Here is a 14,272-nt window from a genome sequence, read left to right on the forward strand (position 1 = left end):
TCCGTGGGTTGATGGTTCTCACTGTCATGAAATTTCTCCTTATTTCCAGGTTGAATCTCTCCTTGTTCAGTTTCCATCCGTTATTCCTTGTCTGGCCTTCGGGTGCTTTGGAAAATAGCTTGACCCCCTCCTCTCTATGGCAGCCCCTCAAATATTGGAAGACTGCTGTCCTGTCTCCCCTGGTCCTTCTCCTCACTAGACTAGCCATGCCCAGTTCCTGCAACTGTTCATGTTTTAGCCTCCAGTCTCCTAATCACCCTGCTTGCTCTTCTCTGCACTTTTTCTAGAGTCTCAACATCTTTTTTATAGTGTGGTGACCAAAACTGGATGCAGTATTCTAGGTGTGGTCTTACTAAGGCTTTATAGAGTGGTGTCAGTACCTCCCTTGATCTTGATTGTATCCCTCTGTTAATGCAGCTTAAGATTGTGTTGGCTTCTTTGGCAGCTGCCGCACACTGCTGACTCATAGTTCTAAACCTGTTTAGAAGTCACCACATAAGGAAAGGCTTATGAAAAACCAAATGTGCAACAGGGGACAAATTAGGTGAAATTTGGCTCATTGGCAGTAACTGCAAGGGGGATCTTAGAGAGGGGGGGTCAAACTATTCTTACGAAGCACCTTATGACCTTTGCAGCATCTCCAGGGTCACATGATCAAAATTCAACCGCTTGGCAACTGCTTCATCTTTATGACGGTTTCGGTGTACTGGAGTCTTTTGGCGATCTTCTGACAAGTGAAGTCAATGGGGACGCCAGATTCATTTTACGACCATCTTAAAATGACAATAATGTTTTCACACCCTTCTCCCAAATAATAGCAATAGGACTTAAACTTATATACAGCTTCCCAGTCTTTTACAACCCTCTCTAAGCGGTTTTACAGAGTCAGCCTATTACTCCCTCAACAATCTGGGTCCTCATTTTACCTACCTCGGAAGGATGGAAGGCTGAGTCAACCTTTATTTATCTAGCTTATCGCTGAATCAACCTTTATTTATATAGTTTATCAGGCCCTCCTCCGGCTTAAAGAGTTAGCATGTTTTAATTTTTCTTTTTAAAAAAAGCTGCCCTGTAGAGGCTATGCAAAATAAACCACAGATAAACCTGCTATCGGCTCTTTAGCAACGGGAACAAGATAACCGGCAGGATTATTTCATGCAATCTGTGCTTATGAGCTTTGCAGATAAGCGTCAGCTCCTCCAGTATAAGGGATGTATAACTTCCATCCTAAGAGGGCTGCCTCCGAAATTGGGAAGCTGGGTTTCTTTGGTGTGATTAAGATAAAAGTGGGATAACGTTTGTGGCAGGTTTCCAAAAGATCTCAGATTACTGCCTGCGGGCCAGCTGGACTTCGGGCTTCCAGCACTTTGGCACAAGAGGTGGGTTGTTCCCGGTTCGGCCCAGTTTGGCTGAACCAGTAGTGGTGGCGGCGGGAGGCTCCGCCCCGTGACCCAACAAATGTGCGAAAGTCAAAAGCGTGGCGACAAAACCGTGGCGCTAAAACCGCGATGTCAAAAGCGCGCCGACAACAGCACGCCGACAGAAGCGTGATTTAAGTTAAGGTAAGGTTTAGGGTTAGGGTTAGGTTTAGGGTTAGGGTTAGGGTTAGGTTTAGGGTTAGGGTTAGGTTTAGGGTTAGGGTTACGGTTAGGGTTAGGTTTAGGGTTTGGTTTAGGGTTAGGGTTACAGCCCACTTCTGTCGGCGCGCTGTTGTTGGCGCGCTTCAGCGCTCATTCGTCAGCGCGGTTTTGTCGGCGCAGTTTTGTCACCGCGGTTTAGTCAGGCGCGCTTTTGTCGTTCGCGCATTTGTGGTGGAACCGCTCCGCCCACCTGCCCGGACACTTCTGCGCATACACGTCGCACGCAAGAGAGAGAGAGAGCGTGTGCGCACGAGCGAACCAGTAGTAAAACCGGTAAAAAAAAAACATTGTCTGGTTTGAGCACTCGGTGTCAAAATAGTTCGCTATCACTGATCTATATTGACAGCATATAATGTGCTTAAGGCATTGAGGCAGAGTGTTCCTTATCTTTTTCTCATCTGAGCGAGTGTCACTAACTCTCTTCATTTTGTTTCCAGTTTATAGGAAAATCTTGAGTGAGGATGTCGGTTGGGACACATCCGGAGACACCAAAAGAACCTTCCTGGCCTTGCTGGATGTAAGGAAGCTTTTAACAGATTTGTTTAAACGACCCCACGGTTGCCTTGTGTAACACAATTTATTGGAAGGCCCTCGTGTGTGGTGCAGCTATTCACAATAGAATGAATCGGATCCATTGTTAACTGTCTTATTGGCACGCGCAGCAAAAAAACAACAATCCTTGGACGTTTTTTATTAGAGTAGAATAGAAGGGATCTTGGAGGTCTTCTAGTCCAACACCCTGCTTAAGCAGGAAAACCTATACCGTTTCAGGCAAATGGTTATCCAACATCTTTTTAAAAACAGTGTTGGAGCATTTACAACTTCTGGAGGCAAGTTGTTCCACTGATTAATTGTTCTCACTGTCAGGAAATTTTTCCCCAGTTCTAAGTTGCTTCTCTCCTTGATTAGTTTCCGCCCATTGCTTCTTGTTCTACCCTCAGGTGCCTTGGAGAATAGTTTGACTCCCGCTTCTTTGTGGCAACCCCTGAGATATTGGAAGACTGCTATCATGTCTCCCCTAGTCTGTCTTTTCATTAAACTAGACATACCCAGTTCCTGCAACCGTTCTTCATATGTTTTAGTCTCCAGTCCCCTAATCCTCTTTGTTGCTCTTCTCTGCACTCTTTCTAGAGTCCCCACATCTTTTAAGAGCCGAGGTGGCGCAGTGGTTAAATGCAGCACTGCAGGCTACTTCAGCTGACTGCAGTTCTGCAGTTTGGCTGTTCAAATCTCACCGGCTCAGGGTTGACTCAGCCTTCCATCCTTCTGAGGTGGGTAAAATGAGGACCCAGACTGTGTGGGGCAATATGCTGACTCTGTAAACCGCTTAGAGAGGGCTGAAAGCCCTATGAAGCGGTATATAAGTCTAACTGCTATTGCTAACTGCTATTAATTATTATTTTCCCCACTATTTTCTATCCCTATTTTAACTTTTCCTCCCTTTTCATATTGCTATAATAGTCAAAGATGTGTCTTTTATCTCTTTTGTTGTTTATATTTCCATAATTAAATCAACGTTCCATCCTTCATTCTTCCATTGTTCAATATCTCCTTGTACAGTTTTAGTATCGATCACAATCATTTATACATTGAAAGTATTTCTATTCATGTTCTTTCCAGGTTCTTCAATCCATATAATTCTACTATGAATACACATGTTTAGGTTAATATATACGGTATATTTCTGTTATTCCTGTTTGGTTGGCAGTTCTATAAGTAACTGAATTGCAATAGAAATGGAACAAGAGTTGCTTTGGGAAGGAATCATGCATTTTAACCTTCTGTTGTTTTTCTTCTTCTTTTCAATAATGTCCCAGGCCAAGAGAGATGAAAATCCACAGGCCCATGAAGAGGTAGCAAAGAGGGATGCACAGGTAATCACCGTTTGGAAAAAAGCCAGCTACAGGGTCCCATAATGTTTATTTTTTTTTAAAAAAAAAATCTCCAAATTGTTAAAAGGCCTTTTCTGCTTTTTTAAAAACTCAAATGCGGAGGCAGATATCCAGACATGAAAATGCTGTATTTATGTCAGTGGTGGGTTTCAGAAATTGTTCGAAGCTACTCTGTGGGTGTGGCCTCCTTTGTGGGAGTGGCTTGCCGCCCATGTGACCGGATGGGAGTGGCTTGCGCCCAGGTGAACGGATATGAAGATGCCGACGACACTTGTCAGAACCACCTTAAATTACCTCACACACAGCACTGGCACGCATAAGAATAGGATGTCAACTTGTTTTTTAAAAGGCATCTTTGGTTTGCGTTAAAACAACTTCAACACACGCAATGTTCTGATTGCACCACAAACGCAGTAGTCATCCTTACCTTTCACAGAGGCACTGAGTTTTATAAATAGGAGCATGATAGTGTAGAATAATCATATCCAAGGACCAGTGGTGGGTTTCAAAAAAATTTGGGACCTCTTCTGTAGGTGTGGCCTGCTTTCCGGGTCCACTGGTGGAACCTCTTCTAATCGGTTCGGTAGATTTGACGAATCGGTTCTACCGAATAGGTGTGAACTGGTCAGAACCCACCTCTGATTTATTTGTAGTAAAAGATCTAGGCTGGTTTTTCTCAACCTGGACAACTTTAAAATGTGTGGCCTTCAACTCGTGGGATTCCCCAGCCAGTATGCTGAGCTAAAGAAACTCTTATCCAGTGGTGGGAGTCAGCTGGTTCGCACCTATTCGGGAGAACCGGTTGTCAACTTTCTAAGCAGTTCAGAGAACCGGTTGTTGGAAGAAATCTTATTTTGTTTTTTTCCACTTTACACGGCTAATCCTGTAAGGAAGGCAGGAAGGAAGCATTCTGATGTTGTTTCTAGCCTAATCTTTATTGCCCTGCTTACAGAAACTGCCTCTCTGGTTAACCCTTATTACATTGTAACAGCATTATAACAGCAAGAAAGATACTGCAAAATCCCCATTTCCACCACACTCCAGGGGAAGGATACTGCAAAATCTCCATTGCCACCACACTCCAGGGGAAGGATACTGTAAAATCCCCATTCCCACCACACTCCAGGGGAAGGATACTGTAAAATCCCCATTCCCACCACACTCCAGGGGAAGGATACTGCAAAATCCCCATTCCCACCACACTCCAGGGGAAGGACACTGCAAAATCCCCATTCCCTCCCCACTCCAGGGGAAGGATTCTGTAAAATCTCCATTCCCGCCCCACTCCTGGGGCCAGCCAGAGGTGGTATTTGCCGGTTCTCCAAACTACTCAAAATTTCCGCTACCGGTTCATCAGAACCTGCAGAATTTCACCCCTGAATTGGCAAAGTAATTGCCCAGAGTATCTTATTTGAAATATTACAAGGGAATAGCCATTTTATGCTCCTTCAATTCCTTTTTTCTAGCTCCTGTACAGTGCTGGTGAGAAGAGGTGGGGAACGGATGAGACCAAATTCATCGAGATTCTAAGCACCAGCAGCTTTGCTCAGCTCAAGCTCAGTAAGAAACAGATTTCTTCCACAGTAAAATAAAACTGATTAGCTAGTTCTTGCGTAATTAGCCAGGGTGGCACAGTGGTTAGAATGCAATATTGCAGGCGGACTCTGCCAACTGTCAACGGTTTGATCCTGACTGGCTCAAGGTTGACTCAGCCTTCCAACTTTCCGAGGATGGTAAAATGAAGATCCAGGTTGTTGGGGTCAATGTGCTTATACTGTAAATTGCCTAGAGAGGGCTGTAAAGCATTGTGAAGCGGTACATAAGTCTAATTGCTATTGCTATTTGCTCATTCGTTTTGCCAGGGGGAAAAGAAACATTTGCAGTTTGGATATATGGCTAGGTTTGCCCAAATTAATCAAGCTAGGTATTTAGGCCATATATATTATTAAATTTCCCTTGTCCAATGTTCTTCAGATGTATCATATTGGCTGAGGATCATGGGTTAGGAAGCTCAGTCCAGGAAGGCTGGAATAGCACTTAGCAATAGCAGTTAGACTTATATACTGCTTCACAATGCTTTGCAACCCTCTCGAAGTGGTTTACAGAGTCAGCTTTTTGACCCCAACAATCTGGGTCCTCATTTTACCGACCTCAGAAGGATGGAAGGCTGAGTCAACCTTGAGTCAGTGAGACTTTAAAATCCTAAGACAGACTAGAAACTTTATCAGAGTTTGTTGCAGAAAAATCAAATCCAGAAAGCATGCACAGATAACGGATTCAGCTGGATTCACTAACTTCTTTACATACTGTACAGAAGAATAGATGAATAAATGTACAATACCAACAGGTGGTTCTTCCAAGTGAACACAAGGCAGGAGAGTTACAGGCAAACACAAGTAGTTAGTTTCATTTCAGCAGACAAGTTGAGACCGACTGCTAGTTTACTTCTCAGAGCAGCAGATTGCTTAAGTTTCTGTTTCAATTCTCTGCACAGACTCAGATCTGTTTAAGCTCCCATTGACTGACTTAGTTGCTACGCCTATTCATTGGTTGACCTTGTTCCCATGTCTCTCCCAGTCATGAATATTTTAACAAACTTTCCAAAAAATAGCATGGAAAATAGAGTTTCAGGCTGTGACAAATTATATATTGTAAAGGAGCAATGGTTTGTAGACGGAGAAGTAAAAATGCCTCAGATTTTTGTTCACGCATCTTAAAGTACGTGCAGCTTACGCCTCTGACATTGTTCTCCTTTTGTCCTTTCTTAAAGCATTTCAGGAGTACCAGAAACTTAGTGGACACCGGATGGAGGATACCGTGCTTAACGAAACATCGGGCGACTTTGCCCAACTGCTTCTGGCCGTAGGTAAGGGAAGCGTGCGATGATCTTGCGAGTGTGTCCATATTTATGCACTATTCTTTGAATTTTCTAAATCTCATGGAGGGTTGATCTCTTTCCATATATACAATGCATATAATAGATATAGATTTTTAGATATACATATAGATACCATATGTCTGTGTGTGTGTCTGTATGTTATATGTGTATCGCAGTGGTGGGTTGCAGGCGGTACACCCCGGTATGGGCATACCAGTGCCCACCGGGAGCACCAGGTGCCATTCAGATACAGTGCTTCGGAGGGCCCACCCGCCCGCCTGCCATCCTTACCTGTATTTGAGCTCTTAGGCGCTTCCACGCATGGAGCGTACGTCGCCTGCGTGATGCTCCGCTGAGCAGCTGGAGCATTGCAGAGGCGTCGCGGAGCGTCGCAGGAGGTAAGGATGCATGCGCGTGCTCCGTGCATTCATGTGATAGTCGCCGTGCTCCGTTGCACCGTACCGGTTGCAACGGGATCCGGAACCCACCACTGGTGTATTGCATATGTGTGTTATATGTTACAGCGTTACCGTATCGGTATCATTTATATAATTCATATTTACATAAGCTCTATAGAATGTAATAATATTTGCAGATATTTACAGTGTTATCCTATTTATTGTAGATAAGACTTAGTTCTTATACTGTAATTTTGCATCTATCATCCAGCCATTTACACACACACAGACACACAGACACACAGACACACAGACACACAGACACACAGACACACAGACACACACGGTGGCACGTGGAGCCATCTTTGTAGGCACGGAAGCCGTTGCCCGATGTCAGCTCCAAGGCGCATGCGTGCGCTGCCAGCTAATTTTTGGCCTCTCCGGAGGGCAGGGGAGGCTGTTTTCACCCTCCCCAGGCTCCGGAGGCTTTCTTGGAGCCTGGGAAGGGGGAAAACGGATCCCCACCGGAGGCCCTCCGTAAGCTGGAAACGATCTGTTTCTGAACTTCTGGTAGGCCTGTTTTTCACCCTCCCTAGTCTCCGGAGGCTTTCTTGGAGCCTGAGGAGGGCGAAAACAGCCTCCCTGCCCCCTGGAGGAAATACTAAGCTCAGCTTGGTGGCAAGCAGTGCACAGGAAGTGCGGCACATGTGAGGGGGAGGAGCATGTGAGGGTTGTGTTCATATGCGCATGTGGGGGGCGCTATCTCACACATGCGCTCACGTTTTTGGCACCTGACAAAAATGCCGTCACTGCTGTATATAAATACAGTGGAAGAAGAAGTGAATGCCACTTTCCCTATTTCCGCCAAAGCCTTGGATTCCGCCCAAAATTGGGAACTTCGTAACGCAAAATAGATTTCTAACCCTACCACCAAGGTCTGTTTAGAAATCTTTTTGTCCTTACCAGCTCTTATTTTGAGCGTTTTGGGGAGGAAAAGCAAACTGCAGATTTAATCTTGAACCACGTACAGCAGCGAAAGAGGAGGATACATTTTTGCACTCACCTCTCTCCAAAATGTAATTTCCAAAAAGGAGGTGGCCAATTACATTTTGATAGATGCTTTTGCTCTTTATTTATTTATTTATTTATTTATTTATTTATTTATTTATTTATTAACATTTATAGGCCGCCCTTTTCCCTGAGGGGACTCAGGGCGGCTTACATAAAATCAAGGGAGGGGTACTTTATTTGCTCAAACCACTCTGCAAATGTAAATATAAAAATGATGCACAAGAGGATTGTAATAAGGAAACCGTGTAAATGATTGTAATCAAGTACGAGCCCTCGGGTTAATATTTCATTTAGCTACAGATTTAATTGTTAGATGTACTTCCCACTTCTTGTTCAGGCATTTAATCTGTGGGATGATTTTGCAAATGCTTAAATAATTTAACCGGATATTCAATCCTGTGCAAAAATATAGCCAGATAGTGTAAAGGGCTTATGTTCAATTCTGTTTTTCCTCTCTTTTTGTAGTGAAGTGTGCAAATAACGCCCCTGCCTTCTTTGCTGAAAAACTGAACAAAGCCATAAGGGTAAGACTGATATGAGATTGTTTTGCCCACCCACCCACCCTGTGGCGGGATTTAAATAATTTAACAACTGGTTCTCTGGCTGGGTAGGTGTAGCTGGGTGGTCACGTGACTGGGTGGGTGGGTGCAGCCAAGTAAACGTCACATCATACCCAGCCCTGCCTTCCGGCCTCTTGGCTCAAAGGCAGAGGTGGGATTCAGCAATTCTGACTGGTTTGGAATAATCCCATCACTGGCTGGCCCTGCCCCTGCCCGTGTTTTTCGCTCTTTTTCAGGCCATGTTTTTGGCCCGTGTTTTGGGGCTGGAAAACAGCGTGGAAAATGGCCCGAAAAAGAGCCCAGAAAAGGGCTGAAAACTGCCCCAAAACAGCAAAAAAAAAAAAAAAAAAAAAAACTGCCCAAAAATGGGTGGGGGCAGGGCCAGCCAGTGATGGCATTAACCAGTTCACCAAACTGGGCAGAATTCTATTCTATTTTCTATTTTCTATTCTTTTCTATTTTCTTTTTTCTATATTCTATATTCTATTCTATTCTTTTTTCTATTCTATTCCATTTTCTATTCTTTTCTATTTTCTTTTTTCTATATTCTATTCTATGCTATTCTCTTCCTTTCTATTCTATTCTGTTGTGTTCTGTTTTGAATATTTAAAGCTGTTTGGGTCTCTGGTGTAAAAATATGCGTGTTCTGTGTTTTTGGAAGCAGAGTTTAAAAAACCTTCGTAAATTGAGGGATATTTTTTTTCTCATTTGTTGGCAGGGACCTGGAACTGATGAAATCACAGTGACCAGAATTCTAGTATCCAGGTCAGAAATCGATCTTCTGGATATTCGACACGAATACAAGAAGCTCTTTGGAGAATCTCTGCATTCTGCTATTAGTGTGAGTATCTCCTTGTTCAAAGTTTCAGGGTCTCTCCAACTTTCTAAGCATGGGTGATCCGATTGTAGGCAGAAACAGCTAACTGCAAGGCAGGATGCTGGAGTATGCTGGCTTATTGTGAAAATTTTAAGCATGGTGCATTCGTGGCTGACTAATTCAGCTTGTTTAGATGCAACAAATCGAGATCCTTGTGTATTTTGAGTACTTGAGGTGTGTCTAGGGGTGGGTGGGAGTGGGTTGTGAGCCTGTTACTTTTTCTTGCAGATGTTTCATTACCTAAACTAGGCAACAACATTAGTGCACTGATGATGTTACCTAGTTTGGTAATGAAATGTCTGCAAGGCAAAAACTAAGCTCAGAGAGCACCAAGGACCCCTCATTTCAATCCTAAACTACAAATATTATCCTTTATCGGGACTGTTTGCTTAATGGCTGTTCAAAGTTACAACTGACCCCCTCCCCAAGACAATTATGACCCCATTTTGAATTTACAACTGGTGAAACGCGCCCACTGGCATTCACCCTTATGACTGACCACAGAGGTGCTGCAGTACTGTTTTTCTACATACCACCCCCATCCCAGTGGTGAAATGCTCTGAAACCTGCTACCGGTTCGGTTCGCTATAGGTTCGCTTTGAATATAGCAATAGCAATAGCAATAGCAGTTAGACTTATATACCGCTTCATAGGGCTTTCATCCCTCTCGCAAAGATAAATTGCACAGCACAGCTGATTGTTGCACAGCTGATCATCGGAACTACCGATTCACCTGAACCGGTAGCTTTTTTTCTACCGATCAGGCAAACCGTTAGCACTTTTACTACTGGTTCGGGCACACTGGTTCAAACAAGTAGCATTTCATCCCTGCCCCATCCTGTCCCACAAGGTCCATGCAGGCTTCAGCCTAATCGGTGTTTGCCTCCCGGAAGCGGCCACCATTTTCAGCACACCCACAATTCATTGCAGTCGCACCAAAATGATGGCTGCTTCCCTGTAGCGCAGGGGCAAACTGCTTCCTTCTGCTTCCCCAACACGGCCTGCACCCCTGGCTTGTTAATGAATGTTGCCAGGGCGACTAGCTTTGTGTATTGGCGCCCTTCGAAGCTCGTTCACACACTGAAAGGATGTTGATTTTGCTAAGCTCTGGTTTGCTCCTGTGTCTACAAATCTCGTGCAGCAAACAAAGCTGCGACCAATCAAACCGCATTAGGACTTAATATGATAGGAGCCGAGGGGGCTGCAAATGTGTTTAGCGGGCCTAGTTGGAACCAATCATTGTGAGGCCTCTCTAAATGACAAAGGATTTTCTGAGTTCTGCCCGGAGAGATTTTGTGATAATCGGTCGACAAATGATAAATTCTCTCTCCGTCTCTCTCTTTCTCCCTTCACTGCACGAGTGAATGTTCTGAGAATGATAAAACAAACTGCTACAGATTTCAGAATTCCTGTTACACAGAAGGATTTTGTGATGGCGTTTCCGCAACGCTGTGAACTACGGAGTTGCGTAAGGCCGACAACTGCAAAGTTGGCATCGGTAGAGATAGAGAAAGCACACAAACATTTGGGAGCATTTCTAAAATATTGACTTGGGCTAGCCACCGATATACCGTGTTTCCCCGAAAATAGGACAGGGTCTTATTTTCTTTTGACCCCCGAAATAAGTGCTTGGCCTTATTTTTGGGGAGGTCTTATTACTTTTGAGGTGAAGGAGGCGGCGAGCGTGGTCACCTCGTGGCTGCTGATGTGTCCCAATATTTTCAGGGAGGGCTTATTTTAGTGGATGCGCTCAAAATAGCAATAGCAATAGCAGTTAGACTTATATACCGCTTCCTAGGGCTTTCAGCCCTCTCTAAGCGGTTTACAGAGTCAGCATATCGCCCCCACAGTCTGGGTCCTCATTTCACCCACCTCGGAAGGATGGAAGGCCGAGTCAACTTTGAGCCGGTGAGATTTGAACCGCTGAACTGCAGATAACAGTCAGCTGAAGTGGCCTGCAGTGCTGCATTTAACCACTGCGTCACCTCGGCTCGGACTGGACTTCCGATTGGGCTTATTATCCAGGGAGGTCTTATTTGGGGGGGAAACAGGGTAATTTCAGACAGCTTCTGTTTTCACCCCCGTTGACTGCTATTCTTATGAAACAGGTTCAACCCTCGGTAGGTTTGGAAATATCATTGTAATTGGACAAGGCGCTCTATGAATCCGCGCTTGTTCCAAACGGGAAATCAAATTTTAAATTACCCGAGCGGTGGTGGGGAAACAAGCAATCTGAAACTACTAAAATAAAAACCGGAGTGCTTTTAGACGCCTGCAATAAATCTCCCATCTCCGAGGCAAGGAAAACGACATTTTCCTGTGTAATTGTGGAAGGGCCGTAAGCAACTTGAAAATAATGTTACTCTTCCTCTTTTTTTTTATTATTACAGTCGGATAGTTCCGGGGATTATCGGCGCACCTTGCTCAAGATTATTGGTGGGGACGACTGATGAGGCCGACTCTGGCTGACAGCACTTGTTTCCCGCTGCTTTCACCAGTTCATAGAGCTTCTTAGATATATTTAAGCAAGTTTCCAGTCCTCCTTTCAATTATTTTTTAATTAGGTATCATAACAGACAGATGTTTTACTACAGACACTATCTTAAGCCCCTGGATGACACTGATTTCATCACACACCGTGGATTTGGGATGAAATCTGCACTCACGGGCCAATAATCTGCCAGAAATTAACCAACCCTGGAAATTTGGGATCTGGATGCAGTTAAGATACAACAGTGTCTTGTGCAAGTCCAGCGACTGTCTAGGAACTGCTGTGTCTTGAACTGAGCTATTCTTGAATTGCTGTTGTGTTGTTTTAGCTTTACAAAGGGGTTTCCTGTATTTTGCATGCAACGCACAGCTACCTCAAAGGATTTATTTGTATTCCAGACCTGAAGTGCCTTAAACGGTTGTTTAAGAAATAATTTGGAAAAGTGCTATGGACCACAGGGGAACATGAATCTAGAACCTGCCCACAACTCTTTGAAGCAGCTGCATTGATGCAGCTGCTTTAAAGTTGCCGTCAGGTTCTAGGTTTGTCTTCTTGCAATCTCTGGAAACACTTTTTTCTGGAATCAAATCTCAAAAGGGACTGGCTAGAATAGCATCAGTGGCCCATTCCTCTTATCTTTATTTAGAGCAGGGGTTTCTAACCATATGGACTTCAACTCCCAAAATTCCTCAGCCAGCATGTCTGACTGAGGAATTCTGGGAGTTGAAGTCCACAAGTCTTAAAAGTTGCTACAGTTGGAGTCCCCAGCCTTAGAGGACTCAAACTTAAACTATTAAAAAAAATTGCCTTTTAAAACAAATAATAAGAAGGGCCAAAACCTTTCCAAAGAGGTTAGAATAGGCATGATATAAGTACTAATATTGCCAAACTTTCTGCCATTTTTGCCATGTTGTTTTATTGAAACCGCAACATAAGAAGTTGTGATGATAGCCAACACTTGGAAAAGACACTAACCCATCATACACCTGATATGAACACAAAGCACACGTTCGTGGTGAAGATAAGCCATTGATACCCTCATTTTGGCTCTATGGAGGAGCTCCTAGTTTTGGTTTACGGCAGGGATGTCAAACTCGATTTCCTTGAGGGCCGAATCAGGATTATGTTTGACCGTGGAGGACCAAGGTGGGCGTGGCCAGCTCAACGCCATTTGTGTCGGGGGCGGCTGTGGTAGCCTGAGCATTGCGCCAGTGAAAACAGGCTCCCGAGCTCTGCTTTCAGCTGTGACGACGCCTTGCAACCTTTAGCAAAAACGGAGCTCGGGAGTGCCGCCCGCGGCGCTTGTGAACTCCATTTGCAGGTGTGACGGCCTCCGGCAATACCTCAGCTAGTGAAAACGGAGCTCAGGAGGGATGTATGAAGCCGTCCTGAGCTCCGTTTTCTCTGGCAGAGGCACTGCGGGTCAGTCCTTCCAGTTTTCCAGGGCGGCCCCGCGGGCCAGATCTAAGCATCCCGCGGGCCATATCCGGCCCCCGGGCCTTGAGTTTGACACCCCTGATCTATGGGATCTCTGGGTTAAATTAACGCGGTGTTGAAAGTTGCTGGGGTTGAGGTTTTCTTCCCTTTTAGAAAGAGGTGTCTGTAAATTGGTGTCTTATTCCCAGAATATTTGAGGATTTCTCTCTGTTGCTTTGAACTGACTCCGTCGTGGGAAGCGGCAAAGGATGGGCCGCGGAGGATGTGTCTGCTTTCACTGACTCATCTTCCCATCACTCTGACACCTCCCTTGGCAGGATGCCCTTCCTACTGGGACAGGCCCACCGGTGGGGTTTTTCTCATGACATCCTTTCCTGGGGATTGAACAAGAGAGTGAGGAGTCAGCCTGGCTGCAGACTGCAGGGAAGATAAGGCTGCGATGAAGACGTTCCACGCCTTCCTTTGATCATCAAAACGAGCGCAATCTGCTGGCCGCGGGAAAGGCCTCTTCTATTCTTCTTTGAAATAAAATGTGAAAGCAAATTTTGTGGCCTGGAATGGAATAAACACTAGTAGAAGCAAATGCAGGAGAACATATTTTTTGGTGCCATGCGGGTAGTCCTCGTCTTACGGCCACAGTTGAAACCCCAAATTTATGTTGCTAAAGCGAGACAAGGGTCAGCAACCCGTGGCTCTGGAGCTGCATATGGTTCTTTCATTCACCTGCTACGGCTCCCTGTCACCAATCGGCTCCACAATTGATAGGATTTTCAGTTAGGGCAAGTACAGGAAAAAGGAGTCTACGCTAGGAGGAAACTCTATGGTGGGGGAACCGGACTTCTGGTTGGCAGAGTAAAAAGGATGCCACATTAGGAGGAGACTCTATGGTGGGGGGAACCGTACTTCTGGTTGGCAGAGGAAAAAGGATGCCACATTATAGGAGGAGACTCTATGGTGGGGGAACCAGACTTCTGGTTGGCAGAGGAAAAAAGATGCCACATTAGGAGGAGACTCTATGGTGGGGGGAA

The 14,272-nt window shown here is 44.9% G+C and overlaps 1 protein-coding gene across 1 annotated transcript in view; it reads left to right on the forward strand.

The window, feature by feature from the left end:
- The window catches only part of ANXA3 (annexin A3), a 36,367-nt gene extending 22,540 nt beyond the window's left edge, over positions 1-13,827 (forward strand). Inside the window, exons 7-13 of the mRNA XM_087724000.1 lie at positions 2,078-2,157; positions 3,458-3,514; positions 4,999-5,092; positions 6,303-6,398; positions 8,345-8,403; positions 9,158-9,280; positions 11,707-13,827. Of these exons, the coding sequence (XP_087580126.1) occupies positions 2,078-2,157; positions 3,458-3,514; positions 4,999-5,092; positions 6,303-6,398; positions 8,345-8,403; positions 9,158-9,280; positions 11,707-11,766 (569 nt within the window). The 3' untranslated portion in view covers positions 11,767-13,827. The remainder of the gene's footprint in view (positions 1-2,077; positions 2,158-3,457; positions 3,515-4,998; positions 5,093-6,302; positions 6,399-8,344; positions 8,404-9,157; positions 9,281-11,706) is intronic.
- Positions 13,828-14,272: the final 445 nt, after the last annotated feature.

This window comes from Thamnophis sirtalis, unplaced genomic scaffold (assembly GCF_051295495.1).
Source record: "Thamnophis sirtalis isolate CommonGarterSnake01/CBP01778 unplaced genomic scaffold, rThaSir2_p1.2 scaffold_10, whole genome shotgun sequence".
Classification (NCBI taxonomy): Eukaryota; Metazoa; Chordata; class Lepidosauria; order Squamata; family Natricidae; genus Thamnophis; species Thamnophis sirtalis.